This window comes from Lissotriton helveticus, chromosome 2_1 (assembly GCF_964261635.1).
Source record: "Lissotriton helveticus chromosome 2_1, aLisHel1.1, whole genome shotgun sequence".
Classification (NCBI taxonomy): domain Eukaryota; kingdom Metazoa; phylum Chordata; class Amphibia; order Caudata; family Salamandridae; genus Lissotriton; species Lissotriton helveticus.
The window spans coordinates 1,243,854,561-1,243,875,463 of NC_136059.1; the positions used below are offsets into that span (position 1 = coordinate 1,243,854,561).

General features: G+C 44.9%; 1 protein-coding gene across 34 annotated transcripts in view; it reads right to left on the reverse strand.

Moving 5' to 3' along the window:
* Window positions 1–20,903, reverse strand: part of SEC31A (SEC31 homolog A, COPII component) — a 439,339-nt gene that overhangs the window by 321,167 nt on the left and 97,269 nt on the right. For all 34 annotated transcript variants that reach the window (XM_078676180.1, XM_078676183.1, XM_078676179.1 and 31 more), the window contains exon 4: window positions 8,874–9,072. In XM_078676180.1, the coding sequence (XP_078532306.1) occupies window positions 8,874–9,072 (199 nt within the window). The remainder of the gene's footprint in view (window positions 1–8,873; window positions 9,073–20,903) is intronic.

Genomic DNA, 20,903 nt, shown 5'->3' on the forward strand with positions numbered 1-20,903 from the left:
ACATGAATTTCATTTCTGAAAATAATTTATAAAACATGTCAACATATTGCATTTTTTTTCAAATAAAGCAACACCAGTGCAGAAATGTACTTTAAAGGAAAAACGCAGGGAATGGTGCTAGGATGCTTATGCTTTAGTATGTGAGAATTCAACACAGCACCAAATTACGGCTCCTGGAAGCTGCACTGTCACTTAGGCACAGCGGGCCAATCAGGCAGTATGTTTTGCAGCAAATTGAGCAAAGTTCCAAGCACACTTCTGCCTTTTGAAAAGCTTTCTTTGACTGAAAACTATTTGCCGTCAGGATTTTTGCTTTTTCTTGATATCTTAAGAGCTGCAGCTTATTTTATCCACCATTTTGAAGAGTAGGGGTCTATTTTTGTTGAGGTTGGGGCGTTTCACTCTTCACTTGCTTCACATGACACGTTTCTGGCTGTTTTAGCAGATGCCACACCAGTCAAAAAAAATCAAAAAGGTTCAACATGATGCATTCATGGTCCGGTTTCCAGATTCCCCAACCAGGGAAAATATGTCAGTAAATGCCATGTAGGAGCTGGAAAACAGGGACAGAGCGAAGGTGGTACAACATGCAAGGCAGACACGAGAGAAAGAACTAAAAGGCTCATGTACACTGATAGGGCTGCCACTGGACTAGGGATGTTCAGGTTTGACACCCCTCAGGTTCACCAAAAATCACTGCTGTTCCCATTTGCTGCTTAGACTGAGGAGACACACATCACATAAATCAAGCTGAATGGATCAGACACTTCTCGTTGGCAGACATCTCTGACAGAATCCCATGAAGTAGAGGATGTGGCATTACACCCAGAGCTGTTGACTTTGGAACTGGGGAACCAGGTTTAAGTCCCAGCTTCGGCTCAACATCCTGGGATTCTGAGAAAATCACTTATCTCCCAGTCTAAAAAAAATAATGTGACCTTGTGTAATGTAACTGGCACTCATGTAAAGCATTCTGTAGTGAATAAGGTCCACTTAGGAAGGTAGTATTTCAAGATGATTTCTTTCATGAAGATAACAGGTTGTAAGGTACAGGACATCATGTAGATATGCGGTAGATCAGAGCCCCACCAGGAGCTGCCTGTCCGCTACTCAGCCCATCACCAACTGTCACTCTGCCTCCCTCAGTCCCAACATTCCGAGGCGTCATCAGACTCCAACATTCTAATGAGTCACAGCACAGGCACTGGCAGAGCAGGGCTGGTAAAACACCTTACAGTATAATATGCAAGATACTACACATTGCAATACCCTTAAGCTACGTTTGCGCTACACAAAACTCCAAAAAGTAGAAGCAAGCAAATGCAAAAGAATACAGAAGATATGAAGCTATAAACTAAATGATTAAAATGCAGGAAAAATCACCTACAAGGAAGAACCTTAAATAACATTCTTAAACCAATCACATATCAAGACTTGGGGCAATTTATTCCAGCCTTTCTTACCGTGCACAATAACATGAGGTATCAAAGAAAGAATAAAGGACTCTCTGCCAGAAACCGGTCCCCGGAAGCTTGTTTCCTTTCCAGTAAAGAATTGGCTTGGTAGTTTGGTCTGCCCTGTTCCCATGATGCACTGGGCCAGGGTCAGACTAATTTGCATGTAGCCGGGTTCTGAACTGGGATGGTGCAGTGAGCTAAAAAACGGTGATGGATCAAGCCCTGATCTTTTGACTGGGTAGGAGTGTTCTGCTTAATTCAGATACTCTGTCCATCACCACCCCCTTTTGAATCGTTTTGGCCACCACAAGTGTGGAAGGGTATGCTCAGATGTGAGTCCCTTGCTCACTGCACCATCAGGATTCAAGCAAGCCGGGCCGAAGACGGCTGTAATGCCAGAAACCGGTCCCCGAAAGCTTGTTTCCTTTCCAGTAAAGAATTGGCTTGGTAGTTTGGTCTGCCCTGTTCCCATGATGCACTGGGCCAGGGTCAGACTAATTTGCATGTAGCCAGGTTCTGAACTGGGATGGTGCAGTGAGCTAAAAAAACGGTGATGGATCAAGCCCTGATCTTTTGACTGGGTAGGAGTGTTCTGCTTAATTCAGATACTCTGTCCATCACCACCCCCTTTTGAATCGTTTTGGCCACCACAAGTGTGGAAGGGTATGCTCAGATGTGAGTCCCTTGCTCACTGCACCATCAGGATTCAAGCAAGCCGGGCCGAAGACGGCTGTAATGCCAGAAACCGGTCCCCGGAAGGTTGTTTCCTTTCCAGTAAAGAATTGGCTTGGTAGTTTGGTCTGCCCTGTTCCCATGATGCACTGGGCCAGGGTCAGACTAATTTGCATGTAGCCAGGTTCTGAACTGGGATGGTGCAGTGAGCTAAAAAACGGTGATGGATCAAGCCCTGATCTTTTGACTGGGTAGGAGTGTTCTGCTTAATTCAGATACTCTGTCCATCACCACCCCCTTTTGAATCGTTTTGGCCACCACAAGTGTGGAAGGGTATGCTCAGATGTGAGTCCCTTGCTCACTGCACCATCAGGATTCAAGCAAGCCGGGCCAAAGACGGCTGTAATGCCAGAAACCGGTCCCCGGAAGCTTGTTTCCTTTCCAGTAAAGAATTGGCTTGGTAGTTTGGTCTGCCCTGTTCCCATGATGCACTGGGCCAGGGTCAGACTAATTTGCATGTAGCCAGGTTCTGAACTGGGATGGTGCAGTGAGCTAAAAAACGGTGATGGATCAAGCCCTGATCTTTTGACTGGGTAGGAGTGTTCTGCTTAATTCAAATACTCTGTCCATCACCCCCCCCTTTTGAATCGTAAAGGACTCTCTAACACCATGCCATGACACAGGATCTAGAATCGAAGTCTTTAAATGTAAACAGGCAGTAAGGAACAAGAGAAATAAGCTTTAAATATATCTGCTGGAGGAAATAGTTCAAGACCTCCTCATTACTTTCAACAAAGTCTCACTGGACTCGCTTTTGTAATGCACCAAAATCAGCATCACAAAAATTCTTAGTATCCCCAAATACTTCTAAATGAGAAAAGTGCTGACAGTGAAACTATCGGAGTACAAAAGGACAAATACCTAGGCAACAAGCCTGAAGTTCTGAATATGGCCAACCACGGCTCAATTTGTGCTGCTCACTGCACACAGAATGCGAAAGTTACAGAATGACTTGGCAGTGTTAGACTTACTGAGTGCTTTCACCACACACATTGAGAGGAATGTCATACTCGAACATGTGCAATTCACCTGCCTGTCATTTCCAATATATGTAAACCAGCAACAAGAACTGTACTATACGGTAACAACCAACTGTTTAGGAACATTCAACACAGCAATAAAACACAATACTAGTCTGCCTGACTATTAAAATATAATTTTCCCCAGGGCACAACAGAAAGTCCCAGTTGTCTACAAAAATCCTGATATGCTGTCACTTCAGTGATGCAATGGTCTCTGCTCTGGCAACAGGACTGACATCTGGGAACCAACAAATGGCCAAGGCAAGAACAGAACAAATGCCCTCAAACTATGCTGATGAAAACACCAAAAGAAATCAATCCAAGAGAGACAGAATTTCGCAGTTATGCTAAGGCTTTAGTAGTGCTTGAAAACGTGGGCCTTACCCAATGAATCTGTAAGAGAATATGACCATTATAATCACGTAGGAACTCAGGAACTAAGTCAGTCATGATACAAATAGTTTTTTGATGGCATAATTATACTGCTGATAGACGAGTTATGCTAAATAAAATGATAGAATGTTTTAAAAGATCTAGCAATAGAGAATCTGTCCAATCACTGAATTATGGACTAATACAAGCCATTCATCTTTAGAACTCATTTAAACAGCCCAACACATTTAAACACCACTACAAAACATGTTCAGAAAAACTAGAAAAGCCATAACATACCAAATGAATACTTCCTAGAAGTAAAAAGAACAAGGCACTCTTGTTACTCACGTTTTCCATTTCATGAAAATTGGTCATAAACAATGATTGAGCATCAAATATTTAAGTATGTGAAAATGAGAAACCAAATGTTTATTCTGCATACAGCAATCATAAGAACTTTCTTCCAAATGTTGCCGCAAGGCTAAACTTACTCTTCCAAATCTACTGGATTAAACAGAGTTTAAGAAAAATATTATGAGCCTTGAACAAACATTCACACTTGAAGACTGAAATAAAACAGTAATAGACACGTTCCTCAAAACGCTGTCTTCAATCTGCATTTGAGCTTTGTTGTTAACAAGAAATAATCAGACAACAGTTTTCTCTTCAGTCCACACTCAGCCATTACTTTCTACCTAGAGACTGGCACCTACACTGAGCTGGGGGATGACTAAAAGGAGCACTCTGTTTCTAGAGGATGGCTGTTCCACACCTGTCCAACCATGACATAAATCTAGCTAACACCATAATAATTATGTACAGAGTATGCAAAAAAGCACACAGATTACTAATCTTGTTTCACTTTCTGAACTAGACCCTCAAAATACTGCTTCTCTTACAGATACCACAGATTGGGAACAGTTCCCAAAAACAAACAAGAAGCTGACTTGACAGAGAACATAACAAGCATTGAAAATGCATTAGGTCTCGCCTTTTATTAAGTTAAAGCCATTTGCTTTGCTATACAATACCATTAGCAAAGCAAATGGCTCTAACTTAATTAAAGGCGAGACCTACTGCATGATCAATGCTTTTTTACTTTTTTTACACAAAAGGATTCATATTGGTAAGTCGCGGATAGTATCCGCCAGCAGTCAGGTCCCCTTGTTACTGAACCGGATCTTGACAGGTCTGACACGCTGTCACGTGAGTGGCCTTATTGATGTTCCTAAGCCTTCGCATTAGGCAAGGCGTCCCTCGGCCCCCGAGAAAGGTTCAATAATTCAGGTGTTCCTTTAATCTCCAGGGCTGGACACCGTGAAAGCCGCTGCGCGCGAGGAGCGCGCCTCGGAGCGGACTCGCCACAGAGCTGTCACTTCCTGACATCTTGCTAACATCTCCTGTCTGTGTCCAAGGGCGGGCCGTGGACTGCGGCGGCGCGCAGGGGTGTCTGCTTGTCAAAAATGTTCCCATCGATCCGTGAAAAGTTCTCAGCTGGACTGTTGTGGTCTAAAGCACTTTGTAGAGGGCTGCCGTAGGACTGCACCACTTATCTGCTGGAATCAGTGCAGTTTCAGCACTTATTAACATGGCTGCCCAGCACTTGTCAGCTGGGCTGCACTCACCTACCAGCACTTCTCAGCAAGGCCGCAGCAGTTTACCAGCACTTCACTAAAACCATTTTTCAGTGGGTTCTTATACTTTTCCAGTACTTCTCCGTTAGGTAGCAGTACCATTTGAGCACTGTTTCGCCGGATTTTTCTTGACCAGCACTTCTCACCACGTCAGTGTATGATTAGAAGGTGTGTGAGAGTGTGTCTGTGCACGTGTGTGTTGGTCTGTGTTTGTGCACGCATATGCATATATGTACATCCATGTGACCCGGTTTGTTGAGTTATTCTTGGCAATTTGTCTAAATCCTGCCTTGAGCAAAAACCCGACCCTCACATATTACTGCTAATGTTAGACCATCCGTGGCAAGACTGTCGACACTGGGGAAACCCTGACACTTCCATTCACTGTTGGTAGTTTGTGGCATTTTGCGGCCTTGCATGGTAGCATAATGCCTACCTAGTGACCCTTGAATAGTGGTGGTAATATTTTTATCATATTGGGAGCATTAAGGTATGAATGTGTTCACCATTTTCAAAAATCTGCCGATGGCATATTGATTGTAAATTTTGGCCTATCGGGCCACCTAAGGCATAAGGTGGTGATAAATGGACCAGTGTTTCTGAGGTTTTTTCTATCATAAGCAGAAACCTTACAATAAAACTTAATTATTTCCTCAACCCTGTATATCTTGTTGGACCATGTAAGCAGTTTAAACTAAAAATATAATGCCCATGTGTCCTTGATGAAATTTTAAATTTGGAAAAGTTTGAAGCTTGACTAGGAATTTTAAAACGTATCAAAGTAATGTGGAAGCCTTTTTTTACCAGATGGAAAGTAATACGTATTGTATTATTGCCAGCAGTGAGGGTGAAATGCAAACTGTACCTGTGCATAAAGTGATCAGATTCACGAAACCCAAAAATGTTAACATTCCGCAAACCGAGAAGTAAGACTGTCAAAACAGAATGACTTGACTGACAGCTCACTGACATTGGAAAGATTCACTACGAGTAATTTCATGTACTTTTAAGCACAGCGTCATCTTTCTTGACAAAATTGTTTTCTGATGAAGGTTTTGAATTTGAACTAATCCTTCACGTGAACACAAAAACGTGCCTCGCCTCTGTTTAGTCAACCCTTCTAAAAACCGCGACCGCTGCAGCATATCCTGGACGCCTGCCTGGTCACCCTGCCTGCACTTGACATGGAAGAAATATTTTCTGTTGGCTCTCGTAAAAAAGAGTGAGGTAAGTTTAGCCCTGCCTCGCGAGGAAGTCTCTAACTCATCAGAAAAATGCATTTGCAGCAATGCTGAGACGGGCTCAATTTCAAATGCGCAACAAGGACCGTAATGAGTTTTCTGATGCATTGGGTTTAAGCTGGATTTTCATCCAAGCAAGAATTTACCACAAGTAATATTCTGCGCGTTCGCTTTCAACATTTCAGCTTAAAAATAAGTTGTGGGTGTAGCGTTGTCATGTTTCACTAAATCCCACTGGATGGCAATTTAACCGCATTATGGAACAAGCAAACTCACCGCCGCAGCCCGGCTTCAACAGGAAGTCAGGCAAGCTTTGTTGGGACGGGGGCGGGGACGGACAAAAACAGGAAGCAGGCGCTCCTGTGCCTGCCGGAGGATTTCCGTGTTAGCTAGCGGGGCTCCCGTGCTCGTGGTGAGCCCCGCGGCCCCCGCCTGTTACCCGGAATGACCCGCTGCCTGCCGAGGGACACGCAAGAAGAACCATGTGAGTGGGGTGTGAGGGGGATGTGTGCGTGTGTGTGCACGTGTGTGTATGCGTGTGTATGTAGCACGATGACTGGTTGGTGGGGGGGGAAGTGGTGTGTAGGCGAGTGTCTGTCTGCCCGTTTTCGTGTGTGTATGCATTGTGCCTGCGTGGGTGTATGTGTGTGTGATTGAGAGTGAACGCCAGGCAGGGGATGTGCAGGGCGACGTGCGCGCCCTCGAGAAGTAATCTGAGACAGCGAGGCGCGTGGGCGCTCGCTATCTCACATTCCCCCAGACACGCCACCAAGAGTTGTCTTCGCAGACAAAGCAGGCTTCGCCTGCTTTTTACGTCTGCTCGACCTAAAAATCCTCAGTGGGGTGTGATCGCATAGTTGCTCCCAAATATTCACTTATTAGTGTACAATTGCATATAGCCTGTGCCTAGCAGAACCTTATTTATCTTTATGTGTAGTTTGCAGTTAGAAGAATAAAATAAACATTCTCTTTTAAGTTATGTCCCACAAAACACCATGGAGTGTCCAATATACAAGCCATTCCCTGAAGGGGGGTGGTCTTGATGCAAATTGTCAATGTCCTGTGAAGTACTGGGTGATGACACAGCTGAAGGCCCTATCCATACCATAACGTATCTAAGTGAGAACCACTCTCCCTCCTGTAAGCTTCACAGCTTCATGCAGAGGGTTGAAAGGTAACACATTTGAATCACGTGCCTAGATGAGAGCAAGGGTATTGCCATCTCAGTGTTTATCAGTCATAACAATCTCTCCTCCTGTTCACAAGTACAAACGGGAGCGTGCACATACCCCGGACATACATCAATTTTGGGCAGAACCTTTGAGAATCTTAACTAATAAATACAAATTAACCCACACTGTTCATCTCACACCTCATATTTCCTTTTCTAACATTCCTTAAGCAAAAATGTTGCAGATTTCCCTACTTTTGTTTCACAGAAAAAACTGAGAAGGGAGTTCAGTAACTCTGCAATATGTTCAATGCCTTTAAATTCATTAATCTATTTCTTAATTTTGTGAATTTATAAAGACAATATACCGATCCAGCCACTTTGGAGCACCACGTATTGCCACATAATAGAGGGTGGGAGAGATATGGGGCGATTTAACTGCCAAAGTTAAGGACATTAAGCAGTTAAGATATGTTTAATAAGGGGACAAAAGTAAGTTTGAAGATCGATTGTTTCATTGTGTGGTGTAGAATTATTAGCGATGGATAGTAGAAGGGAATCGAATGAAACTAGAATATGGTAATGCACCACTACTCATTGTTGTATCTCAGGGTTGTTTCTCTGTCATAGGATTGTTTCGGAAGCTGAGTGTTCATGAGTTTGCGGACCATTAGTTAATATAGATGCACTTTCAAACTAGCTAGAGAACGCAGCAGCCTGCCATGGTTAATGAGATTAATAACACATGTATACTTGTGGTAACCTGTTGTTCACGCACCAACAATTAATATTGACAGTTGTGGAACCGGTTTCTGAAAATCAATCAAAATTGTGTGTGTTTTTTTTAAAAGGAATGCTCTGCAGAGGATATTATTGTAAGCGGTACCTAAAACTACAGCAGCAGAGAGGACATTATGCCTTGTGATGCGCAGGTGAGTCAGGAGACAAAGGTCGGGTGCAATATATTTCCAAGCATGCCTCAGAACGAAAAGAGAATCGGCATTCATTGTTTCAAACTGTTGTCAGTGTGGTGCAAATCTACAAGTAAATACGGTAATGAAATCATAACTGCACACTAACAGGCAATTAGACAGCTATGATACAACTTGCATGAAAGATAAAAGGGAAAAAAAACTAAGAAAGGATACAGTCATCTGCAGATAAATTTGGCTCAGTAGGTGAACCCTTTATGTAACAAGGCAAGGATAGCAGACAGTAACAAAAATTAAAACAATTCTCACCTGGAATATGTTCACATCCAGAGCACGAACTGGTCCCTTGTGCTTATCCTGCTGAGCAATGACGACTTCGGTTTCACCGGCTAAAATTTTGGCAGGGTCATACAGGATCAGGTTACCATTTTCACCCCCAGCAATGAGAACTCCAGAAGCGCTTCCGTCTGGACCCATGTGATGCGGACCCCAAATCAGCTTATGATACCTTTGGAAACAGCAAACAAATTAAACCTAGCCATCGTGATATTGGGGAATTATTTATTTATTTTATTTATTTATTCAAAGTTTTGTATAGCGCGACCAAGATCCTTACAGATATCAGAGCGCTTCACAGAGACAGGGGTAGGGGCAGCAGGAAAGAACAGGGATAATGGGAGCAGTATAATAGTCACTAACATAGTAGGATAATAATAACGTACAGAAAACATATCAATATACAATCAGGTAGACAAGTAATATAAGACGGCACAAGTCATTAATCTCACTACAGAAGTTTTCAGGTAAACCTTGGATGTGTGGATGGCTTATACCAAATTCTTAGGCTAGAGAGAACACTGAGTGGGGCATCGGGAGGGTGATTCAGTGAACCAAAGTGTATCATATATTGGTCGGTAGTAAGAGGGTAGCGTAGTAGTGTCATCATCAAGTAGAGGTATAGTGCCGATGGACAAGGTGAACAGTGGTACAAAGCGATGCAGAGTCTCTGATCCAGTACCTATAAAGTTCAGGAGATCTTGGCCAGAAGGATGGTTTTCACCTCTTTCTTGAAGAGTGCAGTGGAGGAGATAAGCCTGGTTTCAGGAGGGAGCGCATTCCAGATCCTGGGTGCCATTCCTGAGAAGGAGCGCTTGTATGTTTTCTCTTTCCGGAATCTACGAGGTTTCAGGAGTAGATTTTTTGTACTTCTGTTGGATCTCGAACCTCCTGATATAGACAACTTTTGAGCCAGGTAGTTGGGTGCATTGTGGTGCACGGCAGCGTGTGTCATAACTGCAATTTTTAGCTGTATTCTGGCTTCAAAAGGCAGCCATTTTAGAGACTTTAAGTCTGGGGATATATGCGAGTGTTTTCTTGAGCCAGTGATGAGTCTCGCGGCAGCGTTCAGGGAGGCTCTTAGGGGTGCCGTTGTGGATAGCGGGAGTCCCCTGAGGGCCACAATTCCGTAGTCTATTCGAGGGATGACTAAAGCTTGTACAGCAGTTTGGAAGTCTTCGGCAGGGAGGAAGGGTTTAATTTTCCTCAGTGTGTTGATTTGGAAGTTAGCTCCTTTTGTGGCTTTGCTAACGTGCTGCTGCATGTTGAGCTTGGCGTCGAGTGTGATGCCTAGGGATTTCGCCGAATCCACGATGGTAGGTTGGACATTGAGTGCTGTTAGGTTATTGAGCCAGGTTTGGGTGGTGGAAATTTTCGCCGGGGGTGAGATGAGTAGGAACTCAGTTTTCAGAGCATTTAGTTTGAGGTGATTATCGGCCAGCCAAGATTGAGTGTTAATAAGTGTGGAATTCAGATGTTTGATATCTTCCGGGGATTGTAGCTTTAGGTAAAGTTGTGTGTCGTCGGCGTACATATGGAATTGGACATTGGAAGCTTGGAGCAGTGTGGCGAGCGGTTCCATGACGAGGTTGAACAGTGTGGGGGAGAGGGAGGATCCTTGTGGAACACCTAGATCTGCAGGCACAGGTGTAGATAGCACATTGTCGATCTTGAACTTCTGAGACCGGTTATGAAGGAAGGACGAAAACCATTTGAGAACAGTTCCCGATAGACCCATTCTAGTGCTTAGCAGCTCCAGCAAGTTCTCATGTTTGACCGTGTCAAATGCTGAAGAGAGGTCAAGAAGGATGAGGAGGCAAGACTCATTGCGATCAAGGATTTGGAGGGCGTCATCAATTATGTGTGTCATAGCTGTTTCCGTGCTATGTTTCGCTCGGAAGCCTGATTGATGAGGGTTGAGGAGGTCAAATTGATCAATGTGTTTAGTTAGTTGGAGTTGGACACATTTCTCCAGCAGTTTGGCCAGGGTGGGGATATTGGTGATGGGACGGTAATTGTTTAGGTCAGACGGATCAGCTGTAGGTTTCTTGAGTATAGGCGTGACTTGCCCCACCTTGAGGGAGTCTGGAATGAGACCTTGTTGAAGGGAGCTGTTGATGATTTTGGTCCAGAGAGGGAGGACCAAGGGGATGAAGTCTTTTACAGCATTAGCAGGTAGGGGGACAGTGAGGTGATTAGAGGGCTTCAAGGTGCAGAGCAGTTTGTGTATTGCTTCTTCCGAATAAGTATCGAAGTACAGTCAAGATGCATTGTTTTTAGGTTGAGTGTTAGACATCCTGGTGTGGTTGGGGAATCGGCATACATCCATGATGAGATCATTTCTTATGTTGTCAGTCTTTAGCTTAAAGAAAGCAGAGAAGGCTTCACAGTGTGGGGTGTCGCTTGTTGTGCTGTTTGATTGTAAGGGTTGTGTTTTTGTATGAGTCTTCATTAGTTCGAACAGCTTTCTTGGCCTGTTTTTTGCTAGGTCCAACTGGCGGCTAAAGAAGTCCGACTTTGTGCGCTTTATTTTCCTGAAGTAGGCATTTCTCTTGTTCTTAAGTCTTTTGAGATGCAGTGATGAGGGGTCAGATCTCCAGGTGCGCTCTGCCATTCGCATAGTACGCCTGTCGTCATTGAGTCTGTCGTCATACCAAGGGTTGGAAATTTTGGTGGAGACTCTCTTCAGTTGCAATGGGGCGACTTCATTGACTATTGTATTCATAGAGATAAGGTAGTGGTCGGTCAGTGATTGAACATCCGAGGCACCTGAAGGGGGAAGGAGGAGATTGCCGATGTGGGGAGGCAGGGTAGAGGGGTTAAGATTCTTCATGTCCCTTTTTCCACGTTTTGGATTTGGTTGGTTGACCCGGGTTAGGTTTTACTTTTTCGTTGATAAAGAAGGTGATAATATGGTGATCTGACCAGTCACAGGGTTGGATCGCCTCCAGTTGGGTAGAGTTCTCTTTGGCGATGATGAGATCGAGTATCGAGCCTTTGTCGTGTGTTGGTCTATCGCATATTTGGGTGAGGTCAAGCGCGTTAAGGAAAGTTTTGAGACTATTCACCACTGTGTCTTTCTGATCGTTCCAGTGGAGATTGAAGTCACCCAGGTAGACTTGGGTGGTCTGTCGACCGGCATTGGAAGTGATCATGCCCATGAGTTGTTGGGTGAATATGAGGTTGTCACCAGGCAGGTGATAGATGAGATGTAAAGCACAGACTTGTTTGCCCTCGCTGGTGATGTCGAGGCAGAGGAGTTCACAGGAGGAAGGGGAGGGTGAGGTGGCTTTAGTAACGGAGAGGTTGCTCCTAAAAATGCATGCAATTCCCCCGCCCGTCTTGCCTGGAGGCCTATCCAGTCTAGTGATGTGATAATTGGGGGGGACTAGTATGTCCATCATCGGGGTAGAGGCTTCAGTAAGCCACGTTTCAGTCAGAATGGCTAGGTCCAGATCCATTGCTAAGACGAGATCAGCGATGTCGGAGGAGTGTCTCTGGGCCGATCTGCAATTGAGTAGGATGCATTTGAGTTTGGGAGAGAGAAGCGTGGTCGAGCCTTCTAGTGTGAGGGGAACTTTTCTGAGGTTGTTAGGGACGGAACCTCTGTTGTTGAGTGATGGGAGCCTCAAAGGATTTGTAAGGATTGTGGGTATGGGGATGTGTGTGTTGGATATGTGTTTTATCGGACCTGGGCCATAAGAGCGTAGGAGAGAGCCTAGGTCGCGGTCCGACAGAGTGTTGAGGACACGACGGGGGCGGTGGGAGTTATTGCGAACGGGGATAGTCGGCCAGCGCGGGTGTCGTTGGAGGCGGGGGTGTGTAGGGAGGGTGCGTCGTTTGTAGGGTGGTGGGAGGTAGACTGGGCTGTGAGAAAAGAAGGTCTTTGATTGCGTGGACATCTTTTTTGACTTGTAGAAGATCCTCTTTGACTTGTTGGAGGGTGGATAAAGTCATGTCAAGAGGTGGATTGGTGATGACGTTGGTGGTGAGAGCCATTGGAGAATGGTTGAGTAGTGAGCTAGAAAGCGGGCAGGGTATCGAGGGGGGGGATATGCTAGCGTTGTTGGAAGGTTCTGCGGTGATACTGAGTGGGATGGCATTCAAAATGTGGGCGGGTTTGTGGGCGAGGGGTGTGGGTGAAGTAGGTGGTGGGTGGGAGGCATAGGTGGTGACGTCAGTGGGAGACGGTGCCGGTGAGTTGAAGAGTGAGTGAAGGCTGAAGACAGTGGGGGAGACAGGAGGGTAGTGGGGGCTGAGAATAGGAGGGGGGAGAGAGGGGGATGCTAATGTAGGGGAGGCGGTATGTTCTGTAGGATTTGTTGGGAGGGTGAGAGTGTCGTGGGTGAGAGTGGGGAGGGAGCTGGGGAGGGAGAGAGATCTGCCGTGGGGGGGATGGGAGGGGGGGGTGGATAGACTCCGAACGGTGGTGTGTTCAGATGGTGGCGTGTTGTGGGTGGGAGTTGTTATGTTTGGGGGGAGAGGGATGGGGGGGAGAGGGATGGGGGGGAGAGGGATGGGGGGGAACGAGTGGGGGTCAAAGGGGTAGTGTTAGAGGGGCGGCTAGTATATGAGGTGGATAGATGTGTGAGTGCTCTTGTGGAGTGTGGGGCGTTAACAGCAGGTGGGCGATTGACTAGGGTGCTGGGGGTAGAGGTGAGGTGCGTGTGGATCCGACGCTGAGCTATGTTAGGAGTGTTGTGGGTGGGGGCTGCGACGTCAGGGGTGATTGTGCTGGTGGAGTTCTGGGTGGGGGTCCGCAGCTTGGAAAGGTGCTCTTTGAACTTGGGGAACAGGTTGTCTAGTAACTCCAGGTACTTGTCCGTGGATTGAATTAGGACAATCCCGTTATTGTAGATAGTAATGGTAGTCCTGCCAGGGAAGAGTTGGGAAGGTGTGATAGAGAGAGTTAGGCCATGAGTTGGTTTCCTGGTGGTGGAGACGGTGAGTAGGGTTAGGAACGCTATTCTCCATTGGGCTCTGCGTGAGGTGTGGAAGATGATATCAGTATTCAGGGCTCCATTGCCCGATGAGAAGTAGGTGTCGGCAAAGGGTGTTTCAGGGTGCGACCTCAGGAAGTTATGTTTAAAACGTTTAGCGGCTTTTTTGGTGAGAGTGGAAGGGTAGTTGATTCTAAAAGTGTGCTTACCGATGAGCTCCATTATAGCGTGGCTGTAATGTTGGGTGTAGGAGATAGGACGACAATAAAAACTGTCAGTCGTTGGTTACAGGGCAAGGGAGTGACACTAGTGAGTGACCAAAAGTGGCCAAACGTATAAGAGGTAGGAGTCGGTGCAATCCAGGAACAAACAGTGCGTAGGTGCAGCTTACATAATGTATACTATATGTGAGGTAGCAATCAACATACACCATGTAAAAAATATGAGAGGTAGAATCGGTTAGGTGGAGTCAAATTTACACATCAGAATGTAGGAGGTAGTAGAGGTGTAATCTAGGTGTAGAAAGTGGCTGGGTGCAGCTTACATGACTAAGCGAAGTAAATGAGGTAGTAAAAATCAGTGCAACATAGTGATAGAGTGAGAAGGAAGTAGCTTACATCAATGAACCAAATAAATGAGGTAGCGAACAATGAATGATAGGGATAAAGGTGAGATAGGTGCAGCTTACAACATATACAGTATACAAATAGGGCTAAACTACTAATGCATTACTGAATCCAATGTATGTGCAAACAAATTACTGCAATAACAGGTATGACCCTAGTGGGCAGCCGGTAGAATATGAGGGAGCAATCAGTACACTGTCGGTGTGTAAAAGTGAAAATGGGTGTAGGTTACATAAGGTGTAGAATACCAATATTAATATAATAATATAATACTGCAGTAAAAGGCAGATTCCCAAACATTCTCCTAGATGATAACACTTTCTACTTCTTTGTGCGACACTACTATAAAATCGGCTTTTGATTTAAACCTGAGTCAAGTAGCTGTTCCCCTCAAAAAAGCTTCAAGAGTTCATCAAGCAATATGAGGAAGAGTTTAGCAAACATGAAACTGTGAGGACATAACATCTACATCACTCAATCCTGATGCTATCAGGAATAAACCGGAGTTTATCTTAAACTTTCAAAAGTCAGTAGTGGTATGATGTTTTTGCAAAAGGGTCATTCATTATCAAATCTTTCAGAATAGTCAGCGTACCATCTTTGGCAATCAAAAAAGAGGAGACTAACCATACCTAGATTATCCCCCCTCCCCAAAAAGCAAAGTGAACACCAAACCCATGAAATATATAAGACCCTTGCTCACAAAAGGAAAAATTGGCAACATTCAAAATCATGCCCTCACAGGCTACCACACCACCAGTGACTGGAGGTGTTTTTTTCGAATGCAAACACATGTGCTTTGTGATTCGTTGTTTCCCAGAAGATACTTTATAGGACAGAAAAACACATTCAAAGAACCTGCATGTCTGGTGCAGCCGTGGACCTTGACTACCAATCACCTTAACTCCTGGAGATTAGTTCTTTAAGTTGATGTATTGTACCACTTGTTCTTCCTTCCATAGGAATACATTGCAGAACTGAAAAATTGCATTGTGTCCAATTTTTTAACTGAAAAAAATGTATATTTGAAAACGTATTTCATTTCAATCTTTATTTCGATCTATTTAGATCATAAAATAAATGCAACCAGTTTACAATCAATTTAAAATGATACCCAGTAAAACAAGAATTAAAAACGTATTTACCTAAACGATTTTTCTCTGATGGCTAAACATATATAAAGATACTTGCTATTTTGTTCAATTGGTGTGGATCTCCTCCTTGGGTCGTTGTCACGTGGGGTCTCCCCACGATCAAGTAAGCACTGACGTTACTGACCGCCTTATATATAGCCCATCCTTTGCTTGCAGCCGCCGTGGGAGTCATCCATGCAGGACTGATACGTCCCCTTTAACTGCAAGCACTTCCCGGACTCCCCAACCAGCTGACCCCGTCACATGGTCCAATAGGGATCTACTACACCCAAGAAGCGGCTCCTTTAAAACCAACAGAGGAAAAAAGGGAGCTTCGTCAACACGGACCACAGAAGCATCACGACCGGAGAAAACCCGACTGACTCTTGGAAGGTGTTGCAAGGAGGAGGAGAAACCTGCGTCATATCTACAGCCGAGGAGAAAACAAGGACATCAGAAACGCGTTGAAGGACTCCAGAGGATCTTAAAAGGGAGCCGGACCCGATCCAGTACAGTGGACAAGCCAGCCACACTCCTGGAGGAGTGTGGCTCACAGAGGTACATGCACGCATCCGTGGATGGTTCTCTAAAGGGGACTTGGCCGACAGCAAGTCGTTTTGTATGAGTGGGGAGGAAGGGGGTTCGTAGGGGTTAACAGACTCACTTAAAAACTCTCTGTGATATAGCGTCGTCCCCTACCTCTCCGATACGGCTTCCTCCAGCAAGATCCCCTGCCTCAGAACCCGACCCTGTAGCGTCCCTGACAACCGTGACTCAACCTCTGTGTCCTTCGTTGCAGGACCCAATCGAAACTGGCGTGAGACCGGATGCAGAACCCCATGACCCCGGAAGTCCCTCCCTAATACCGGAGCCGGAATACGGAAAAGACGGAGCCGAGGAGAGAGGAGTGTTCAACACGGCGAACTCATGGCAGGAGGCTCGAACGAACACGGAACCAGAAAAGGCAACCACGGAAGAGGAGGGAGACGTTTGGAGCGAGGACTGGTGGAGTCCACAGGAGGTGGCTGGGGAGCGGCCGCAACTCACGGAAGAGTTGCAGCGGGGTATGTGAGTACCCGATCTCCAAGTCTATTGTCGGTAGCACTGTAGCAACTTAGGTGCTGTGTATATATCCGTGTATATAGAGAAAGCATCACCTTGGGCTTAGAAGCTGCATTGTATATAAACCCTGTGTAGCATCACTGGAGCTCACACGGACACTATTGTAATTAAACCCCTCACCTACCCCTCACTTCCACCCTCCCCCCCCGACTTTTGCTCTCTCTCTGACTACCTACTCCTGTCCAATCCCCCCTCCTTCCTCACGGTCTCTTTCCCATCCCTCACACCCAGTGTCGGTAAAAGGACTCGAGCATTCCGGTCCAGCTGAACTAATAGCCCCTTTTGTTTCTTGTTTCCCCCTTCCCTCCGAGGACCCCATCCAGAACAACCCAGACCGAAGATCTGACTTCCCGGTTCCATCTCACGGAGAAGACCCTGACTCCCATCCCTTCAAGCTCATCTTTGTGTTTCATTTATTTCACCATACGAACTGTAATAATAAAACAAGGGAAACCATCGCCCACTACATACGGCCTCCACGCCTGTTATTCCGGTCCGCCACAGCCCCACGATCACACGCTCTATAGTTGTTTGATTCCACATGGTGACGGTCGAGGTGTTTTTTCCCCCCTCACTCCTCTCCCTGAAAGCTAATACCGGAGCAAGAGTATTTGGTGAAACCCTTTTTTTTTTTTTCTTTGTTTCATCGGCCACATATGACCCTTCACCGCCCGGACCTCAAAAGAAAGGTAGAATCTGGGAAAGGAAGAAGGAGAACCCTGTTTTGGCCATTCCCTAACCCTGATATCGGAAAAAGACTTTCAACATACGCTAAATCTACTAAACTGTGGAGTGACTTTAAAGAAATTCCTAGTTTACACCACTCTAGTTTACACGTCTGTTTGTAATTATCCAGAGTTGTGTTGTCATTTATTGATCATTGTGTTTATTTGCAAATGTCTTGAACTTGTCTGTGTTAAGCCTAAGGCTGCTCGAACACACTACCCCCTAATAGAGCACTTTGTAGTTGAATACCAAGCCTCTCACTCACAAGGGAATTCCTGGACTCTGTACAGGGTATATCAATGTATTGATATATCACAGAGAGACAGTTTCCTACAGTCTGGCTGACAAGATCTGGATAGTTTGTAATTTTCTAGTGAGTTGCTTGGTAAACCTAGCGTAGAGGGTGTTGCTACAGTCTAACTTGCTGGTGACTAGGGTGGGGGTGAAAGTTTTTCTAGTGATGCTTGGGAGCCATTTGAACATCTTCCTCAGCATCTTCATGGTGTGGAAGCAGGATGCAGTTACAACGATGACTTCTGCGGTCATGTCCAGTTTGCTGTTGATGATTAATACAAGATTTCTGCTGTGGGTTCTGGGTCAGAGTTCGACCAGCCACCAGTTGTAGTCACATGGTAAAGTGTTCTTCCAAACGTTCGCTACTTCTGTCTTGTTGGTGTTGAGCTTGAGACAGTTACCTTTCATCTAGTTAGTGATTTTGAACACTGAATGAACAGTGTATACAGCTCACTGGGGATACATGACCTGATATGTGAAGCGACCTGATAAGGAAAGTCAGGAAGTAGATAGTATAGTTCCATTATGAAATTGAGCATACTAAAGACAAAAAGATGTAACATAAAACGTGAATGATTTGTATCGCCTAAAGAAAGTTCTCACAATAAGAGCCTATGTTATGTCCTTTTGTTTTATTTGAATTGAAAAAACAATAAACAAATGACGTGAAAACATTTGGATACTTTGAATATAGCCTCTTATGCAGTACTGTGTTCCTCAAGAACTGCTCTACAGACCCAAGCATTTCGATTTATGAAGGCAACAGAAGGAAGTAGGCTTTACACGTGCTTTGGCACAACACTGGATGCAAATAGGTGAAATGCACTGGCATATCAGAGCAGCTCATCTTTTCCCTTGCAAAACCACACCCATGTATTGTCGGCATACGAGCTACGTGGCTCATTCTAAAATTAAGAATAACACCTTTTTTGCATAGCAATTAAGTTTGTAATTTATAAGTATAGTAAAAACAGCTGTTATCGCTACCTAAGATTATACTTCATCTTCCTTAAAAGCATGGAAGGCCAAGCTGACCTTGCAGGAATTTAAATTTTTGACCTTCTGATCATACTAGTGCGCAGCGAGCGCTTTACTTTCGTCAGTACCTTTAACCTGTTTTTGTTGACGGTATGAAGGCTAAATAGTCATACTAATGGACAGTGTATGTTGTCAGGGTTCAATGATAAAAGGAAGTGTAGTACTCTTTGTAATTTAACATAACCTGTTGTATGCCATTGCTATGCAAAAAATAAAATGCAAATTAAAACTAGTTAGTAAAAAAAGCATCTGGAAATTATGTAAAACTAAAACTCATGTAAAGATTCTGCATGTGTACCACTACTACTATCTAAAATTATTACAAAGTGAGCTTCACTAGCTAACCAGAGAGCAAGACTAAGGAGTCCTGGTCTTGACAAGTACATCTTCTTCAAACTATAAATGTTATAGGACAGTAGAGTGGCAGGGACAAACAGCAAGTGCCGGCTGTTGAAGAGGTATACTGACTTGGTGGAGGCCATTAGATCATGCTCACAACAGCAGGGGGTCTGCTTTTGCTCCCATGTCCCATCAGTGAGTTTTCCTCATTTCAGTATGTGTCTTAAGATAAACATATTTCTCTGATTTCCCTAAAAGGCCACTGAATTATAAATGCTACCAAAACGTGAGAGCAAAGATCACTCCACTCTATTGTCTTTCAACTATTAACTAAAAAGGTTATTCGTGTGCAGCAGTTTTTGTAAATGTAAATGTAAATGTATTTGAGCTTGTAAAGCGCACTGCTACCCGTCCGTAGGTTTCCTGGCGCTGTATAACTCCGGGGAACCCGTCCTGGCTTTCCCTGTGGGATGGTCCCTGCTGAGAGTCCCCAAGGTGGAGCCAGGCATCCCCAGAATTGATGGGGCCGTTGTGGAGATTAGGCAAGCTAATGCCCAAAGTTGCCGAGTGGAACCCCTGATTAGAGTAAGCACCGAAGCGAGAATTATTGAGTCCGCTGACCCAAGTCCATGACCCTGCCGCGTCGGGAATTGAACCCTGGTCCCGGGCCGACTTCTGCTCCCGGGTCTGCCGCCTCTAACCAGTGAGACACACTACTCCACTTTTGGTATGAAGATTAGGTAAAAGTCCACATAGTCTCTTGGGAAACAATTTATGAATAGGGTATCAGGCTAACAACTGAATTTTTTTTGTAGTCGGTTAGACATCTATTATGGCTTTCTGTTTTATCTTGGATTGTGTATGTGGCAGAGAAAGTGTGTCCTCTGTGAACCCGGAGGATAATGCAAGAGACACAAAATGCTGTGTGGAGTAAATTCACTTTACAAGCATTCTTTAGGGCCATTTCATGGTTATAACAAAGGAGTCTCGGCTAAGACCCTCTTGCATAGTCTTGATAGCAAATAGACCCCTTGTACCAGTGTTTGCGCAGACACATTACCAGGAGCACAATTTGATCAAATTGGGTGACTTCCAGGACACTTTGCCGACCTGTGGAAGATTAGAGGCTGAACTACCCTGCATGGAGAGAAGCTGCCCTAACCAATGAAAAACTGCAGCAGCCTTGATGACTGAAGAGCTGCTTGGTGGACATCAAGAGCAACAGAGACAGACTGAGAGGCATTAGAACCCTGTATTACAGCTGGCCTGGATGCAAGACAAGCACCACAAACAAGCATCGCCTGGTCGTACAGCTACGATACGTTTCTGCATCAAACTGGTGAGCTTCTACCAAAATACCCTCAATCCCCACCTTCACCTTTAAGGTAGCCGTATCTGCCCAGAGGGACCTGGAGGTTTTGCAACTTCATATCCCTGCTAGAACAAACTTAATTATCTCTCGAGCTCTTACATATCCACAGGTACTGCTGGTTAGAGTCACTGTTGGTTCCAAATCCTAAAGTCTATTTTCCAGCTGGAATCCTGTGTATACCCCCAGCCCCACAGTTGAACAGCCACCAGAAATTATTGACTGCAAATGTATGTTTTTAAGCTATGTACTGTACCCAGAGACAGTTGATAAAGAGAGAGTGACATGTCACAGCAAAATAAATCTGGCACCTACAAGCCAATAATTGTACATAGACAACTTTTCATGGCAAAGACGGTCTATAAGCTATTAGAGACACACACCTGCCTACCTTTGTATCAGATCAGTATAGAATG